Source organism: Thrips palmi, unplaced genomic scaffold (genome assembly GCF_012932325.1).
Source record: "Thrips palmi isolate BJ-2018 unplaced genomic scaffold, TpBJ-2018v1 HiC_scaffold_5, whole genome shotgun sequence".
Lineage (NCBI taxonomy): Eukaryota > Metazoa > Arthropoda > Insecta > Thysanoptera > Thripidae > Thrips > Thrips palmi.
The window spans coordinates 859,499-878,173 of record NW_023144632.1 but is presented as its reverse complement, the minus strand read 5'-3'; the positions used below and the strand labels follow the sequence as shown (position 1 = coordinate 878,173).

Here is an 18,675-nt window from a genome sequence, read left to right as displayed (position 1 = left end):
TCATTCGCAGTATCGGGCGATGGCGGATGGGTAGGTGTCGGCGCTGGAGTTCGGGTGAAATGGACCACGAAACAGGGACGCGAGGAAAGGTGCCTAATCCACAGGCGTTGGCGCGTTGCAGCCTGACCGGCTGAACAGTCTGGCCCCTTTTCCACCGAAATACCACGATCTCTCCCGCAAAGGAGGCCGTCGCTACCAGGAGGCCGGCCATCCAGACCTCGAAGCACACCCACACCTTGGCCAAGTCCAGCGCTACGACACTCGGCTGCGCTCGCTCTGCCCTCATTCTTCGGAAAGCGTAAAGGCGGGTGTCCATTTTGTTTTGAAATTGGTTCACAACGGCGGGGTAAATACCAGCGGCCCTAAATCGGGCAAGTGTCACCCGAAAGCTTTTACCTTGCCCCTTCTTTGCCATGAACTGGCTACAAACGGCTTTTCCGGGAAGGGTGAACTGGTGAACGCGACCCAATGACGCCAAATCAGGAGCAGTGAATAAAAGAGCAATCCTTGAAAGTACAAGTGCAGCACTCCTGTTCGCAACGGCAGCCAAAGCTTCTTCAGGTGAAGCCACGGAGACAGTCATCCTCTCGCCCAGTGCGTCAAATACAAATCTATTATCCACTGCCAACCCAGGCTGAGCGTAGACAGTAAGGTTTGATTCTGCCAGTTCCTCTAAAGTTTGGATTTCGCCACCGGCGCAGTTGCCGAGAAGACCAGCGAGTAGTTTTCCGGTGTATGCCGACGAAAGAACGAGGCAGACAAGCAGCCATCCTCCCAGCAACGGACGTCGCGCATCCCTCCCGACCGGTGATCCAGACTGGCTGAAGAGAGGGGCCAGCGCGTCCAGGAAGGCTCTGGAGCGCCCGCTGAGAACTAGCAGGAAGGTGGCAACTCCAAGGACGGACAGCGCTGTGGCGACCCAGAGCGCCGCTGAAAACTCTCCAGTGATGCCATGGACGAGGCATTTGCCTTTCCCCATACCGGCAGGCACCAAGACCACCATGCTATCCATGGCCCAGGGGAAAGCATCGAACTTGCCATCGCTATGCACTTGGAACGGAATTTCCATGCTCAAAAAGTCGGCACGGCAGAGTCTACCAATGTCGTCCCAACGAGCCGTCCTTATCAGCTGCAATCTCACGTTTGCATGTTTCTGGGCAACGGTCTCTGCGTATCGTTTCATCATGGACTGGAACACATTGGCCTCCAGAGCAGTGTGGACCATCGTGGCTTTGCGCGACGCGTTGCCATGGAAGTAGCATGGCGGCAAGAAGGGCGCGTGTCCTGGAACCCAAACCCGTGCAGGCTGTACTCCCTCCGGAAACTCAAAGGACCCTTCGTAAACGGTCAAGCCTGAACCGGTGTCCGATGCCAGTCCGACCAGGAGCGTTATCGGCGTCGGAAAAAATATTCTATAAAGCGATGCGATTTTGTTCAGATCTGTCTGAGTCCAGGCAGATTTGTATTCTGTCCAAAGCAGAATGCGACATTCCAAGGGCTCTTCTACAAGTAAAAGTAAGGCTTCCAAGTCGGTTGCATTGTTCTCGGCGACTAGAAGGATTGCGCTCGGCAGACACAGAGTATTCCGTGTCGAAGGTGACGGCCACGGGCCTCTTGGCCTTGCCAGCAGGACCAGCGACGCAGCCCCGTGCAGTTGCAAGAAAGCGTCGAGCCACCGCGGCCGTCCCGCGATGACCAACTGCGGGGAGTGAGGTCCGGTGCGAAGCAGGGCCGGCTCGAGCAGGCTGAGGATGTTCTGCGCGACGTCCAAGGCCGTGTCCCTCCTTGCCACACTCCAGCTCGCAGGCAGTGCTTCGGCGGGTGCCAAGAGCACCAGGGCGAGCACGGCGACACAGGTCACTCCACGCGGGCTGGCCATCGTGGACTGAACGGCGCTTCGAGGCGACCTCGCTTTTCTCCGCGAGGGCAAACACACCTTTGCCGCGCAATTGAAAGGCCACCATTCCTCCGACGGTCTTTTCAAAAGTGATTCCTTGGAGCGACAGCGTTTTATTGATCTCCGCGCCGAGCATTCACTGAGTTCCAAAATAGAACGACTTCCTTTTGGACGGATGACGGATGGGGTCTGCCCTTTGACCTTCTTTCAGCAGGTGTGTGTAGGCTGGACCGTGCCTTGTGGCAGGCTTCGCGATGCCGCGGGAGTGGCGATAACGCTTGCCTTTGTGTTCACACGGTAAATCCGGCTCCTGGGACTCCATGGAACATTGGCCAATTTCCAGGACGGACCCTGGAAGTTAGGTTGAGCCAAGTACTAGACACAACCGAACAGTTTCAGGCAGAATTTGACGGGAAAAATCCTTATAAACCTTCTTGCAGAAAAAATGGGTTTTAAACGGGTAAAAAACCGTTTATGCTTATCGATGGACCCTATGAACAAAGACCGATGTCCTTTGAGTCGCTCGAACAAAGTCCGATCTCCTTTGGGTTGCTCGAACAGAGACCGATCTCCGTTTCCTACAGAACAATCTCCACGTTTTGATTCCACACAAATGAGTTTTAGATAATCATTCTCTCATATGTTTGGAACAAAACCTTCAAACCATTGTTTGAGTTGGATATCTGTTGCGAGAACTACAAGATCAAGAAGCGGCGAATGCAGAAACGGCCGAAATGGAGATCGGTCTTTGTTTGAGCGACCCAAAAGACATCGGTCTTTGTTCATAGGACCCATCGCTGGTATTCAAAATCGTCTCAGGACAAAACGCAACAAATAGGGGTTATTATTCTTCGGTCTAGAATCGATTTCTGAGTGGAATTGGACAATCGGAAAAACTTCGTTTTTTTTGGTCATCCTACCCCACTATGAATGTTTAAATTGTTCTAGAAAAGCCATAATGACCGGCCTACTTTCCGTTCCTCACTGTTGGCACAGCATTCCTAGTATGGACTCGGAATGATTTCGAAGTCGACGTACGCACAGAACCATACAGGTGATTTTGGATCTTGTCGGGCCTGGACGTGTACTCGGTCGCGAGCGTAGACCAATATTGGAAAGTTCGGAAGTGTCAAGTTGAGGGGCCCGGTCACGTGGAAGTCACCCTGGAAGAAAATGAACGGACAAGTGTGGATTTCAGAGCCCTCGCTCTCTTGAGCCCCTAGAGCAGAGATTTTGAGCTATTGCGGTGAGATTTAGCGTGTTAGCTCCTACAACATGCCGCTTTTGTGGGTAGCAAAATAAATTCCATTGGTCATTTTTATCATCTTTTAACAGTCAAACTTGCACAAGCTCTTTAATTCAATTGGGATTCACAAAATACAACTGAATATGAATTTTTTAATCTTTCTGAGGTACCGACCATAGCCAGACATCTCGGGAAGGCTGTTACAAAATTTCGCTGTTCTAGGTCAAACCGTTTGGCGTCCAGCGCTGGGACAGTGCGGAAAAGTCTTCCAACACTCACACACAAAAAAAAAACGTTTTCACCCAAAGCGCTGAACTGCCTAGGCGGATTAACTTCATTTGGTCTATTACAAAATGAGTTAAAAATGTGAACAATTAATCGCATTTTGTAAGGGCGTGCTAACTTAACATCAGGGATCCTTAACTTACCTCTGTGAAGGTGGCCTGACCCATCAATCCCGCCCAAGTCCGACCGTATGTTTTTGATTGTTTTTCGTTTGTTTAGGTTTGTTTAGCGTTTGTTTTGCTTCTGGATTGTATCCCGACCCGGATTTCAAGGACCCCCAAATCGCCGAAGAAGTTGGCCCGACCCACTTTAACCGTGAGTCCTAACTTAACGCCGGTTTGTTATTTCGACTCGAAATCGTTAGTTTACGTTTGTTTTGCCAAAAGTTTAGCTCTCGGAAGAGCCAGTTTGGTCATAGAAGCACGGTTCCTATACGTAAAAACAGTGGGTCGGGCCAGATACCCAACGTGTGGTTATCATCAGATGCGAAGTACCAAACCTTGAATTCAGGTTAAGAGCGATCTGTTTCGTTAAGTTTTGCCCTAAGATGTACAACTTTTACGTTGAAAGTGCATTTCTCCATTATTTAGAATTCGTGGTTCGGGCCACGTTACCCAATTAAAGTTACAATCAAGCGCGGAGTGCCAAACCTTAATCTTAGGTTCAAGACGGTGAGTTTCGAAAAGTTTTGCCCTAAAATGAACTACTTTTACGTCCACAGTGATTTCGTTTTCAATTTCAAAATCGTGGGTTGGGCCAGGTTACCAACTTGTTGTTATACTCACACGCAAAGTACCAAACCTGTTATTTAGGTTAAGAACGATCAGTTTCGATAAGTTTTGCCCTCAAATGCACAACTTAAACGTATACAGTGTCTTTTTTCTTTATGTCAAAATCGTGGGTGGGGCCAGGTTACCAACTTGTAGTTATAATCACACGCGAAGTACCAAACCCGTAATTTAGGTTAAGAACGATGAGTTTCGATAAGTTTGGCCCTAAAATGCTTAACTTTTTCCTCCACAGCGATTTTTTTCTTTATTTCAAAATCGTGGGTGGGGCCAGGTTACCAACATGTACTTTCAATCAATCGCGAAGTACCAAACCGTAAATTTAACATAAGAACGGTAAGTTTTGATAAGTTTTGCCCTGCGATGCACAACTTCTACGTCCACGGTGACTTGTTTTTAAATTTCAAGGTCGTGGGTTAGGCCAGGTTACCAACTTGCAGTTATTATCACACGCGAAGTACCAAACCTTTAAGTTTGGTTAAGAGCGATAAGTTTCGATAGGTTTTGCCTAAAAATGCACTACTTTTACGTCCACAGTGAAATTTGTTAATTTACGAAATCGTGGGTTGGGCCAGGTTACCAACTTGTACTTATAATCAAACGCGAATTCGTAAACCTTACATTGAGGTTAAGCTCCATAAGTTTCGATAAGTTTTGCCCTGTGATGCACAACTTCTACGTCCACGGTGACTTTTTTTTAAATTTCAAGGTCGTGGGTTAGGCCAGGTTACCAACTTGCAGTTGTTATCACACGCGAAGTACCAAACCTTTCAGTTTGGTTAAGAGCGATAAGTTACGATAGGTTTTGCCTAAAAATGAACTACTTTTACGTCCACAGTGAAATTTGTGAATTTACGAAATCGTGGGTTGGGCCAGGTTACCAACTTGTTGTTATAATCACACGCGAAGTACCAAACCTGTTATTTAGGTTAAGAACGATCAGTTTCGATAAGTTTGGCCCTAAAATGCTTAACTTTTTCCTCCACAGCGATTTTGTTCTTTATTTCAAAATTGTGGGTGGGGCCAGGTTACCAACCTGTACTTTTAATCAATCGCGAAGTACCAAACCGTAAATTTAACATAAGAACGGTAAGTTTTGATAAGTTTTGCCCTGCGATGCACAACTTCTACGTCCACGGTGACTTTTTTTTAAATTTCAAGGTCGTGGGTTAGGCCAGGTTACCAACTTGCAGTTGTTATCACACGCGAAGTACCAAACCTTTAAGTTTGGTTAAGAGCGATAAGTTTCGATAGGTTTTGCCTAAAAATGAACTACTTTTTCGTCCACAGTGATTTCTTTTTCAATTTCAAAATCGTGGGTTGGGCGAGGTTATCAACGGGTAGTTTTAATAAAACGCGAAGTACCAAACTTTGCATTGAGGCTAAGAACGATAAGTTTCGATCCCTCAGATGAAAAATTTTTACGTCTACGGTGATTCTTTTTTTTATTTCAAGGTCGTGGGTTGGGCCAGGTTACTAACTTGTAGTTATAATCACACGCGATGTACCAATCATGTAATTTCGGTTAATAACGATCTGTTTCTTTAAGTTTTGCCCAAAGATGTACAGCTTTCACGTTGAAAGTGCATTTATCCTCTATTTAGAATCCGTGGTTCGGGGCACGTTACCCAATTAAAGTCACAATAAAGCGCGGAGTGCCAATCCTTACATTGAGGCTGAGAACGATAAGTTTCGATAAGTTTTCCTCAAAGATGCACAACTTTTACGACTACGGTGGTTTTTTTTTTAAATTTCAAGGTCGTGGGTTAGGCCAGGTTACCAACTTGTAGTTTTGATCAAACGCGATGTACTAAACCTTACATTGAGGCTAAGAACGATAAGTTTCGATAAGTTTTGCCCTGAGATGCACAAGTTTTACGTCTACGTAAATTGTTTTTAAATTTCAAGGTCGTGGGTTGGGCCGGGTTTTCAACTTGTAGTTTTGATCAAACGCGAAGTACCAAACCTAAAATTGAGGTTGAGAACGATAAGTTTCGATAAGTTTTGCCCTAAAATGAACAACTTTTACGTCCACAGTGAACGCCAAGTACCATAACTTACATTGAGGCTAAGAACGATAAGTTTCGATAAGTTTTGCCCTGAGATGCACAACTTTTCCGTCTAGAGTAATTTTTCTTAATCTCAAGGTCGTGGGTTGGGCCGGGTTACCAACTGGTAGTTATAATTACACGCGATGTACAAAACATGTAATTTTGGTTAAGAACGATTTGTTTCTTTAAGATTTGCCCTAACATGTACAGCCTTTACGTTGAAAGTGCATTTCTCCTTTATTTAGAATACGTGGTTCGGGCCACGTTATCCAATTGAAATTACAATCAAGCGCGGAGTGCCTGAAAACTAAATTTAATTTAAGAACGGTAAGTTTTGATAAGTTTTGCCCTAAGATGCACATAGATAAGTTTTGCCCTAAGATGCACATATTCAACGTTTTTAGTGATTTTGTCTTTGTTTCAAAATTGTGGGTTGGGCCAGGTTACCAACTTGGCGTTATAATTTCACGCGATGTACCAAACATGTAAATTTGGTTAATAACAGTAAGTTTTGTTAAGTTTTGCCCTCAGATGCACAACATTTACGACCTCAGTGTTTTACTCGGTCTTTACACACCACTCACTAACATACAAAACTCTACGTGAAGAGAACGAGTATTGTGTTCAAAAATGAGTTTTGGGGGGACATCTTTCATCTCAGATCTCACAGCATGTGGGAAAATGAGAGTGGTACCAAATGAAAGATGGAGTGTCAGTCGCTTGATTGTAAATGAAGTTTTTCTTTACTTGCGATGAGAAATATTGAGAAAATGAACACGAAAGAGAGACGTTTTTAGTGCACTATGTGAAACTAACCTCTTTTTACGTGTCTGTATCTTTTGATGTTGAACGCAACTGAAACGCAAAGTACAACAATAATGACACGAGATCTTTGGTCAACAGAAATCTAGGAGGGTTTTTTGCAAGTGACAATGGATAATTTTGATAAATTTGGTAATAACGAAACATTGTTTGACCCTAACTATGATACATGTCTCAGAACTGCAAGCTGTGTCATCTTAATGAATTTCTTTTTGATGGTGTTGCACGTCTTATGTTCGAGATGAGAGATGAAATAATAAGTTTCATTCGACTGTTTTCTAAAATAAATGTGTCCTTCTGAGGGTTTTGGTCATGGAAAAAGCAGGTTTTTGGCACGGACTCACGGAATCTAGTGTAAATTCGATTATGCACGAGAATCGATATCTCGAGATATCGCGATGCATGGATGTTCCCTGCCTGAGAGGAGAACCAACCGGAAGCGTTCGTTAAAAGGCAAAATTACAAATCGTCAGAGGACAATTCATGTAACGATCAGCGACTGACACATCAATCTAGCTTTGTAAAGAACGAGTCCCTCCCATGTGATATCAATTCTTTGATGTCTTTCCTTCTTGTTTTTCTTTATTCGTGGGTCGGGCCATGATACCAACTTGTTTTTATAATCAAGTGCGAAGTATCAAACCTTAAATATGGGGCATAAACGATAAGTTGTGCATTAAGATGCACATCCTTTGCACCGGAGTAGTTTTGAGACGCATAAACAAGATGCTATACCGAATTTACCACCAGAGCTAAGTTTTTTTACAGAATAAAAAATAAAATAACTTTCCCTGGCAAAAATGGCATAAATACCACGCTGCATCGGAAAAGTATGCTACAAATCCAAAATCTGGTGTAGTGTCTTGCACGTCTTTGTTAACTTGTCAAATTTTCTAGCTGATACGTGCAAACAGTGTTCGTGAGGAGTATTTGGGCAATCGCCCCGAAATAACTCGTTTTTTGTTAGTTATCAGTATAAGCGCAACTTAAACCTGAGCGCAAGCAGTGAGTATATCTTCAAATATCGTGAAATTGGGGTCCGGGCAGGTTACGGGAAACAGTACAAAATGGTTCTCTTTAATTGCAGCAATGAACATTTGACAAGACAAGAAGGTTTTTAGAAACTACAATACATAGCGATAGAAAAAAGCGGCCCAGCAAAATGTCCAATTTTCTGACAAATTTAGGTCTTTTGGATAAGAGAAGAACGGCAACGAGTGATATTAGATTCTGATCAAATGAAAACCGCCTCTAAAATATGTAGGGGGGGTAATTGTGACAATTGGGACATTACTAAAAGATCCTAATCCAATACTAAAATCGCGCCTATTAAGACGAGAAACTGCGAAAATTTCACGTTTCTTTTTGTTTTTGATAGAACCACGCGGATGGGTAATTCGGTAACTCAACATAATATTTTCCGGGACATGTTTATGAGGCGGTTTCGATTCGATCACAATAAACAAATCACTGCTTAACGGTTTTTTTTTTGTTTTTTGTTGTTACGAGGTCTTGACTCAGACATTAAAGAGGGGTGGGGAAAAATTCAGATCCACCTTCGCTTAACGAATAAGTAACAATTTTTTTCCTGTTCTGAGCACACATTATTTTTTTAACAGAAAAGGGTACTTCGGAGGAAACCTAGACCGGAAGTCAGTGACGGAACGGGAGGAACAAAAGAGCGTCGCGCGGCCGTACTTAGCGGTGGTGGGGGCCGGAATCGGCAGAGTGGGGGTAGCATGCGCGCGCCGCCTTCACCCCCACTCCACCGATTTCGACCCCCTTTCACCGTTCAGCACGGCCGCGCGATGCTCTTTTGTTTCTCCCGTTCTGTCGCTGACTTCCGGTCTAGGCTTTCTCCGAAGTACCCTATTACAATGTGATTAACCATGTACACAGGTGCCAGTCATTAGTATATGAAAACATTGACTGATATGACTTAATACCTGTATTGTTAAATAAATGAGTAAGTACTGTGGCATGTTTACTAATATTAGGTCATCCACAGGTTAACAAATACGAAATAAAGAGGAGCAAATGAATGTAGGTACAGGAAAAATGCGATTGCATTTAGTAATTAAGATGTTTGGTAGTTAAGACAGACATGAGAACATGCACCAACAAGAGGAAATGGAAATGGTCCTTATACTCAGCCACATCAAAAGAAAACTGGCTATTTCACTCTCTCCCCCGACTTATTCTTCACAAAATTACGGAAGGTGACCTTTGTATCATCACTTGTTGAACCCGAAACAGCCTTTGGGAAAATGCCCACCGCACGGTGAAACCGGTGTCTGGAAATTTCCAGATATTTTTTGCCATTTCCAGACATTGTCTGGAAATGGCCGTTTTTTTTCAGATATTGTCTGGAAATGTCTACTTTTTCCAGATAATATCTGGAAATGGTCAAATCCCAGATATATATCTGGAAAAAAACGGCATTTCCAGATAATATCTGGAAATAAAATTTTCCAGATAATATCTGGAAATTTCCCAGATACACTGCAAATGCAACGGCGATACTGAAGTACTTTTTTTGGCGATAAAATTGAGTATCGCCAATAAAGGGCCTTACGGAAAAGTGTTGCCTTCAAAACGGCGATACAAAAAAGTATCGCCAAAATTTGGCAATACTTTTGGATATTGCCAAAACCACGGCATTAAACCAAGGTCTTCTCCCTTTGATTTGCTCGACGTTTATTGCCAAATCGTGGCAATACTCCAAAGTATCGCCAAATTTTGGCGATACTTTTGTGTATCGCCGTTTTGAAGGCAATACTATTCCGTAAGGCCGTTTATTGGCGATACTCAATTGTATCGCCAAAAAAGGTACTAAAAGTATTGCCTTTGGGTTTACAGTGTAATGTCTGGAAACAAAGGCCTTGACGCCGAGGTCCACGAATTTGCGACCTGGGGGTCACCGATGGTGTCCTCGAGGTTCCCAGGACACGAGGGCATACAGGACATGAGCCCCGTCCCGTTTGAGCCCCGATGATCTGAGACCCGACCTGAGCCCCAACCTGAGCCCGGGTTGAGCCCCGACTTGAGCCCCGACCCAAGCCCCAATTTCCAGAGCCCGGATTGAGCCCCGACCTGAGCCCCGTTTGAGCCCCACTTGAGCCCCATTTGAGCCCCGCGACCTGAAATCACGCATTTTTGCTTAATTTATTGCTATGGGGCTGAAGTGGGGCTCAAACGGGGCTCAGGTCGGGGCTCAATCCGGGCTCTGGAAATTGGGACTTGGGTCGGGGCTCAAGTCGGGGCTCAACCCGGGCTCAGGTTGGGGCTCAGGTCGGGGCTCAGACCATCGGGGCTCAAACAGGACGGGGCTCATGTCCTGTATGCCGACACGAGGAGTCCAACGCCGACGCTCTAGGACAAGCGGTTCCGGAGATACGAGGAACCACAAGGAGTCCGTCAAAGCAACTTTTTAGTTGGAGGCCGGGTGTCCGGGACTTTTGACTTCAGCATCGTGTTAAGGTAGTGCTAGACTACCAGGAACCCGTCAGGGGTCGCCGTCGGACCACCGGTGCGCCCAGGATGCCGACGAACGTGAGGCACGCCGGAGCGCCGTGGCGTGCCGGGTGCCTAAACGATCGTCGCTGCCGCCGCGGCCGCTGCCGCCGGGTCCTCCGCACCAACCGCGAGGTTGGACGACGGAGGCCGACGCCGTTGGCACAGACGCCGCCGACGTGTACGTCGACGCCACCACGTGCTTAGTCGGCCGTTAGTGTGCTCCAACGGCCGCTTCGGCCTCTGGCTGCGTTCCACTTGGGTGTCCGGGACTTTTGACTTAACCACTGCGTTAGGGTGCACCTGGGCTAGCAGTCAGGGGTCGCCGTCGGACTACCGGTGCGCCGAGGGTGCCAACGAACGTGGCGGGCAAGGTGCCTGAACGATCGCGTCGCCCCCGCCGCCGCCGTGTCCTACGTCGCGACCAACAGCTTGGACGACGGGGGCCGACGCCACCGACGTGTCCGTCAACGCCACCACGGCCAGGGCCGACGACGCTGCCGCGTGCCCGGACGGCTGATGCAGCCGGCGTGTCCTGCGTCGCCACCGTGTGCTTGGACGGCCAGAGACGACGCCGTCGGCACCGACGTGGAGTGCCCTGACGGCCGACGCCGCCGCCGTGTGCTCGAACGGCCGCGCAGCCAGAGGCCAATGCCAGAGGTCAATGAGATGGCGTCGACGTACACGTCGGCGGCGTCGGTGCCAACGGCATCGGCCTCCGTCGTCAAAGCTCGCGGTTGGTGCGGAGGACCCGGCGGCAGCGGCCGCGGCGGTGGCGACGATCGTTCAGGCACCCGGCACGCCACGGCGCTCCGGCGTGTCTCACGTCCGTCGGCATCCTGGGCGCACCGTTGGTCCGACGGCGACCCCTGACGGGTTCCTGGTAGTCTAGCACTACCTTAACACGATGCTGAAGTCAAAAGTTGAACTTTATAAAAGAACATTTGGTACATCCAAAATGACCCTCTACGCACGGAATCACCCGGCCAACACACTCCACCTATGGAAAAGAAATCAATTAGAAAAAAACTTAACTTAAAAATATTTAGCCAAAACAAATCAATGGTTGAATAATATTTACCTTCTCAGGAATGAAGTCATCGCCTTATAGTTTCTCATCACATATGTTTTTGTAGGTCTTTGCATCACCATCTCCATTGTACTTTTTGTAGCGAACATTTCTTGTGGCAACAGACCGATTGAAAATGTTGAGCATTCCAGTCACTTCCATCATACCAGAAGGGCCCTCATGGTTGATAACACATACAGGGATGTGAGCGGCATTCCACTCATCGTACTCAGGCCCTTCTTTGGGTCCGGTGTATAAGGAACAACCAGTGCAAACTTTGGACAGTACAGCAACATCCATAACCTTACCAGACTTTGTTCCAATTAGAGACACGATTCCATTTTTAGAAACATGCCCTCGTCTCTGCCATGACCCATCTCCACTTCCATTTATATCCCTGCTGCCCTCCAGTTCAACTTCAAGTTCTACTCCACGCAACATGGACATCTCTGCTTCATCTTAAAAACTTTTATGAATAATTTTTATAGCTTTGTCATAGGTTGGTTTGGACACAGGGGGAGGAAAGTCCATAAGAGCACAAATTGTCTTCAATCCTGCATGACCTACAACAACAGCTCGGGTTGAAAACACCGCTCTTCTGTTTGCTTCTGCTATTACATTGTTATCAGTCCCAACATTTTCACAGTTTCTAAAAGATTTCAAAACACCACACTTTTCACAATTAAGTTCAAATTTGGAGCTAAGGCCACACACAGTAACCTCTGCTAGTTTCACAGGTTTTCTACAGCTCTTGCACCGAACACATTCAAGGAGCTCTGTCACAAAGAGATCCAGATCAATGACTCTGAAGCCTGACCAATTTCTCCGTGCCTCACAGACTTCTGCCGGTTCAAGAGAAACTTTACGCCTCGAAGCACTGGACGGTCTTTCAGGGGTACCAGACCGATCTCTTGCGTGTTGTTTTGCCAATTTTTGTGCTAACTTCGCCAAGGGCATCTGTCAACAAAAAAGCACACCGTTCTAAGTTACAGGGATACATAACCTGTTTAACAAAGCAAAGCAACAGGCGTCGGCTCGGCTATACCTTTTCTTGCTGTTCTCGCAGCTTGCTTGGTATAAGTCTGCGTCTCGGACGAGAGCCAGAGCGCGAGCGGCATACAGGACATGAGCCCCGTCCCGTTTGAGCCCCGATGATCTGAGACCCGACCTGAGCCCCAACCTGAGCCCGGGTTGAGCCCCGACTTGAGCCCCGACCCAAGTCCCAATTTCCAGAGCCCGGATTGAGCCCCGACCTGAGCCCCGTTTGAGCCCCACTTCAGCCCCATAGCAATAAATTAAGCAAAAATGCGTGATTTCAGGTCGCGGGGCTCAAATGGGGCTCAAGTGGGGCTCAAACGGGGCTCAGGTCGGGGCTCAATCCGGGCTCTGGAAATTGGGACTTGGGGTCGGGGCTCAAGTCGGGGCTCAACCCGGGCTCAGGTTGGGGCTCAGGTCGGGGCTCAGACCATCGGGGCTCAAACAGGACGGGGCTCATGTCCTGTATGCCGCGCGAGCGCGGTCTCCCAGGATCCATCTCGTCTAAACACGATAGTTGTTACCACAGCAATAATACTTTCTTTTCGATGTTATTGCGCACCAAAATCAAAACAGTCAGTACAGCAGGGCACGGAGTGTCACCGTGGACGTGGAAGTTGTGCATCGCAGGGCAAAACTTATCAAAACTTACCGTTCTTATGTTAAATTTACGGTTTGGTACTTCGCGATTGATTGAAAGTACAGGTTGGTAACCTGGCCCCACCCACGATTTTGAAATAAAGAACAAACTCGCTGTGTAGGAAAAAGTTAAGCATTTTAGGGCCAAACTTATCGAAACTCATCGTTCTTAACCTAAATTACGGGTTTGGTACTTCGCGTGTGATTATAACCACAAGTTGGTAACCTGGCCCCACCCACGATTTTGACATAAAGAAAAAAGACACTGTATACGTTTAAGTTGTGCCTTTGAGGGCAAAACTTATCGAAACTGATCGTTCTTAACCTAAATAACAGGTTTGGTACTTTGCGTGTGAGTATAACAAGTTGGTAACCTGGCCCAACCCACGATTTTGAAATTGAAAAAGAAATCACTGTGGACGTAAAAGTAGTTCGTTTTTAGGCAAAACCTATCGTAACTCTCGCTCTTGACCAAACTTAAAGGTTTGGTACTTCGCGTGTGATAACAACTGCAAGTTGGTAACCTGGCCTAACCCACGACCTTGAAATTTAAATAGAAGTCACCGTGGACGTAGAAGTTGTGCATCGCAGGGCAAAACTTATCGAAACTTATGGAGCTTAACCTCAATGTAAGGTTTACGAATTCGCGTTTGATTATAACAACAAGTTGGTAACCTGGCCCAACCCACGATTTCGAAAATTCACAAATTTCACTGTGGACGTAAAAGTAGTTCATTTTTAGGCAAAACCTATCGAAACTTATCGCTCTTGACCAAACTTAAAGGTTTGGTACTTCGCGTGTGATAACAACTGCAAGTTGGTAACCTGGCCCAACCCACGACCTTGAAATTTAAAAAGAAGTCACCGTGGACGTAGAAGTTGTGCATCGCAGGGCAAAACTTATCAAAACTTACCGTTCTTATGTTAAATTTACGGTTTGGTACTTCGCGATTGATTGAAAGTACAGGTTGGTAACCTGGCCCCACCCACGATTTTGAAATAAAGAACAAACTCGCTGTGGAGGAAAAAGTTAAGCATTTTAGGGCCAAACTTATCGAAACTCATCGTTCTTAACCTAAATTACGGGTTTGGTACTTCGCGTGTGATTATAACCACAAGTTGGTAACCTGGCCCCACCCACGATTTTGACATAAAGAAAAAAGACACTGTATACGTTTAAGTTGTGCCTTTGAGGGCAAAACTTATCGAAACTGATCGTTCTTAACCTAAATAACAGGTTTGGTACTTTGCGTGTGAGTATAACAACAAGTTGGTAACCTGGCCCAACCCACGATTTTGAAATTGAAAAAGAAATCACTGTGGACGTAAAAGTAGTTCATTTTTAGGCAAAACCTATCGTAACTTATCGCTCTTGACCAAACTTAAAGGTTTGGTACTTTGCGTGTGAGACAAATGCAAGTTGGTAACCTGGCCTAACCCACGACCTTGAAATTTAAATAGAAGTCACCGTGGACGTAGAAGTTGTGCATCGCAGGGCAAAACTTATCGAAACTTATGGAGCTTAACCTCAATGTAAGGTTTACGAATTCGCGTTTGATTATAACAACAAGTTGGTAACCTGGCCCAACCCACGATTTCGAAAATTCACAAATTTCACTGTGGACGTAAAAGTAGTTCATTTTTAGGCAAAACCTATCGTAACTTATCGCTCTTGACCAAACTTAAAGGTTTGGTACTTCGCGTGTGATAACAACTGCAAGTTGGTAACCTGGCCTAACCCACGACCTTGAAATGTAAAAAGAAGTCTCCGTGGACGTAGAAGTTGTGCATCGCAGGGCAAAACTTATCAAAACTTACCGTTCTTATGTTAAATTTACGGTTTGGTACTTCGCGATTGATTGAAAGTACAGGTTGGTAACCTGGCCCCACCCACGATTTTGAAATAAAGAACAAACTCGCTGTGGAGGAAAAAGTTAAGCATTTTAGGGCCAACCTTATCGAAACTCATCGTTCTTAACCTAAATTACGGGTTTGGTACTTCGCGTGTGATTATAACTACAAGTTGGTAACCTGGCCCCACCCACGATTTTGACATAAAGAAAAAAGACACTGTATACGTTTAAGTTGTGCCTTTGAGGGCAAAACTTATCGAAACTGATCGTTCTTAACCTAAATAACAGGTTTGGTACTTTGCGTGTGATTATAACAACAAGTTGGTAACCTGGCCCAACCCACGATTTTGAAATTGAAAAAGAAATCACTGTGAAAGTAAAAGTAGTTCATTTTTAGGCAAAACCTATCGAAACTTATCGCTCTTAACAAAACTTAATGGTTTGGTACTTCGCGTGTGATAACAACTGCAAGTTGGTAACCTGGCCTAACCCACGACCTTGAAATTTAAAAAATATCCACCGTAGTCGTAAAAGTTGTGCATCTTAGGGGAAAACTTAACGAAACTTATCGTTCTCAGCCTCAATGTTAGGTTTGGCACTCCGCGCTTTATTGTAACTTCAATTGGGTAACGTGGCCCGAACCACGAATTCTAAATAGAGGATAAATGCACTTTCAACGTGAAAGCTGTACATCTTTGTTCAAAACTTAAAGAAACAGATCGTTATTAACCGAAATTACATGATTGGTACATCGCGTGTGATTATAACTACAAGTTAGTAACCTGGCCCAACCCACGACCTTGAAATAAAAAAAAGAATCACCGTAGACGTAAATTTTTTTCATCTGAGGGGAAAATTTATCGAAACTGATCGTTCTTAACCTAAATAACAGGTTTGGTACTTTGCGTGTGATTAAAACAACAAGTCGGTAACCTGGCCCAACCCACGATTTTGAAATTGAAAACGAAATCACTGTGGACGTAAAAGTAGTTCATTTTAGGGCAAAACTTTTCGAAACTCACCGTCTTGAACCTAAGATTAAGGTTTGGCACTCCGCGCTTGATTGTAACTTTAATTGGGTAACGTGGCCCGAACCACGAACTCTAAATAATGGAGAAATGCACTTTCAACGTAAAAGTTGTACATCTTAGGGCAAAACTTAACGAAACAGATCGCTCTTAACCTGAATTCAAGGTTTGGTACTTCGCATCTGATGATAACCACACGTTGGGTATCTGGCCCGACCCACTGTTTTTACGTATAGGAACCGTGCTTCTATGACCAAACTGGCTCTTCCGAGAGCTAAACTTTTGGCAAAACAAACGTAAACTAACGATTTCGAGTCGAAATAACAAACCGGCGTTAAGTTAGGACTCACGGTTAAAGTGGGTCGGGCCAACTTCTTCGGCGATTTGGGGGTCCTTGAAATCCGGGTCGGGATACAATCCAGAAGCAAAACAAACGCTAAACAAACCTAAACAAACGAAAAACAATCAAAAACATACGGTCGGACTTGGGCGGGATTGATGGGTCAGGCCACCTTCACAGAGGTCCTTAACTTACCTCATAAGGGCGTCATAACGTTATCGTAAGAGTTAAAGTTAGTACCCTTAACTTCTAACATCTTTTTAAAAGAGTAAGTTATTTTTTTATGTCTCAAATTTGTGTGGATATACTTTTGCAAGTACTTTCATAAGTCCGTACCCTTAACCTATAACGAACATTGTCTTATGTTACGTTACGAAAGCAGTGTTAGTTAAATGTCGAGTTAATTTAAGGATCCCTGCTTAACACTTATTTGCGATTTTTGACATTTTATTTCGTAAACGGCTGGAAATAAAAGAGTTGTGCATAGAATAACTTAAATTCAAAATCAAATTTTAAATTTAAGTTACCCTGTGCATAAATTTTTTACCTTTTGTCGTTGACGAGATAAAGGCACTCAAAATCTCAATGAATGATAAGTTAGCACGCCCTGATTATATGACGTTCCTCCGAAACCACTGCTTTAAGAGCGATGTCCCTCCTTGATGAATGACGTTAAGCTTAACAGATTTCTCTAAATGCAATAGAAAGTTATGAGTATTAAACAAATAAAACTGTTACTAACCCTTATCATGCGTCTTATCATTAATGTGTTTTTTTAAATAAAAAAAAACCTAAATGCACGTCTTATAGGGTAAGGTATATCGTCACATTTGTTGAATTCAAGTGTAATTACCTTCGGTATGAAGCACCGTTCATTCTTGTCCGCAGACGCCCCAGTGGCCTTCGAGATGAGGCTAAAGACGCCCGGGGCTTGAGCACGAATCGCAGAGCATCCAACGTTGGGGAACTTCCACTTTAAGGCGTTCTCTTTCCACTGGTTGTTCGCTCTTTTGGCCATGTCACCGTAAAGCTGACGGGCAAACACGTTACGCAAATCGCTTTGCAGATAAAAAGAGGGATTTCAGTGATACAATCACCAACCCAGAACTTTCGGAACTCGGAGATATTCGAAGGTGGTAAACTCATTTTTGTCAAAATCCAGAAAAATAACTTGCGATGTTACGCCAGTACCCACGCCTTATCGAGGGTTCCTATTCAAAAGATATCATCGGGGCGTTCCCCCTAAGAGCTTCTTTAAACGCAGGCGAAGTTCACCGATTTTGATCAATTGGGGCGGATTCAAGACTGAGCGCTACTAAGCAAGACTACATGCACCATTGGTTTCTTTGATCTTTCAGTGTTAGATGTGAAATGATTAAATTACAAACTACGCTGATTAATATCTGTATCAAATGATCACATGAAGTTATATTCGCTGGCGTTTAAGATAAGATTAACTTGGAGGAAACGTTCAGATAAAATCTTTTAAAAAGGACCCCTCGTTGTGATCTCACCAACCACGTCCTGCGCGCCGCCAGCAAGCCTTTGGCAACCTTCTTTGCGAACCATTTAAATCGAAGTGAGCGCAAGTCAAGGCAGCATTGGGTAGTGTGCTATGGGCCTGGGCCCTGGAGGCGCGCGAACGCCGAAAAAATGCTGCATCAAAGCTAGTTTGCGAGGCACATTTGACACCCTTCTGCGAAGGGGCGGCGATGGACGGTGATTGACGATATCGGCCGGAAAGGGGGCGGCTACTTCATCAGCAAAAAGAGGCGGAATGGTTTGCAAATTTTCGCAACTCTACTTTGTTCCCTTAAAATTGACAAATCGTTACTAGTGCAATACTTTTAAGAACGTGTAACATTTAACCCATTGACACAATAGAACATCAAAGGTAAGCGCCCAATTTCCCAGGTCACCAGCATTTTAAAAACATAGAACATAACATCTTTATCTCGAAGAATGCGACCGACGACTGAAGGAATAATATTTACCCATTGCAATGGATGCACGAAAATCTGAATATGTGCCAGAGCTCCGTGCGAGCTCACCTGCGTGTCATATTGCCAAACCAATTAGTGTTCTTGGCAGCCCACAACTTTCTTCCCA

At 45.2% G+C, this 18,675-nt stretch overlaps 1 protein-coding gene across 2 annotated transcripts in view; it reads right to left on the bottom strand.

Moving 5' to 3' along the window:
• Positions 1–1,032: 1,032 nt before the first annotated feature.
• The window catches only part of LOC117650509, a 30,642-nt gene continuing 12,999 nt past the window's right edge, over positions 1,033–18,675 (bottom strand). Inside the window, exons 4-6 of one of the 2 annotated variants that reach the window (XM_034393985.1) lie at positions 17,420–17,596; positions 2,936–3,060; positions 1,033–2,248 (exon numbers count right to left, since the gene is read on the bottom strand). In XM_034393985.1, coding sequence (XP_034249876.1) covers positions 2,188–2,248; positions 2,936–3,060; positions 17,420–17,596 — 363 coding nt within the window. In that variant the 3' untranslated portion in view covers positions 1,033–2,187. Of the gene's footprint in view, positions 2,249–2,868; positions 3,061–17,419; positions 17,597–18,675 lie in introns of those variants that run through there. The other variant, XM_034393986.1, reaches the window with a different exon arrangement.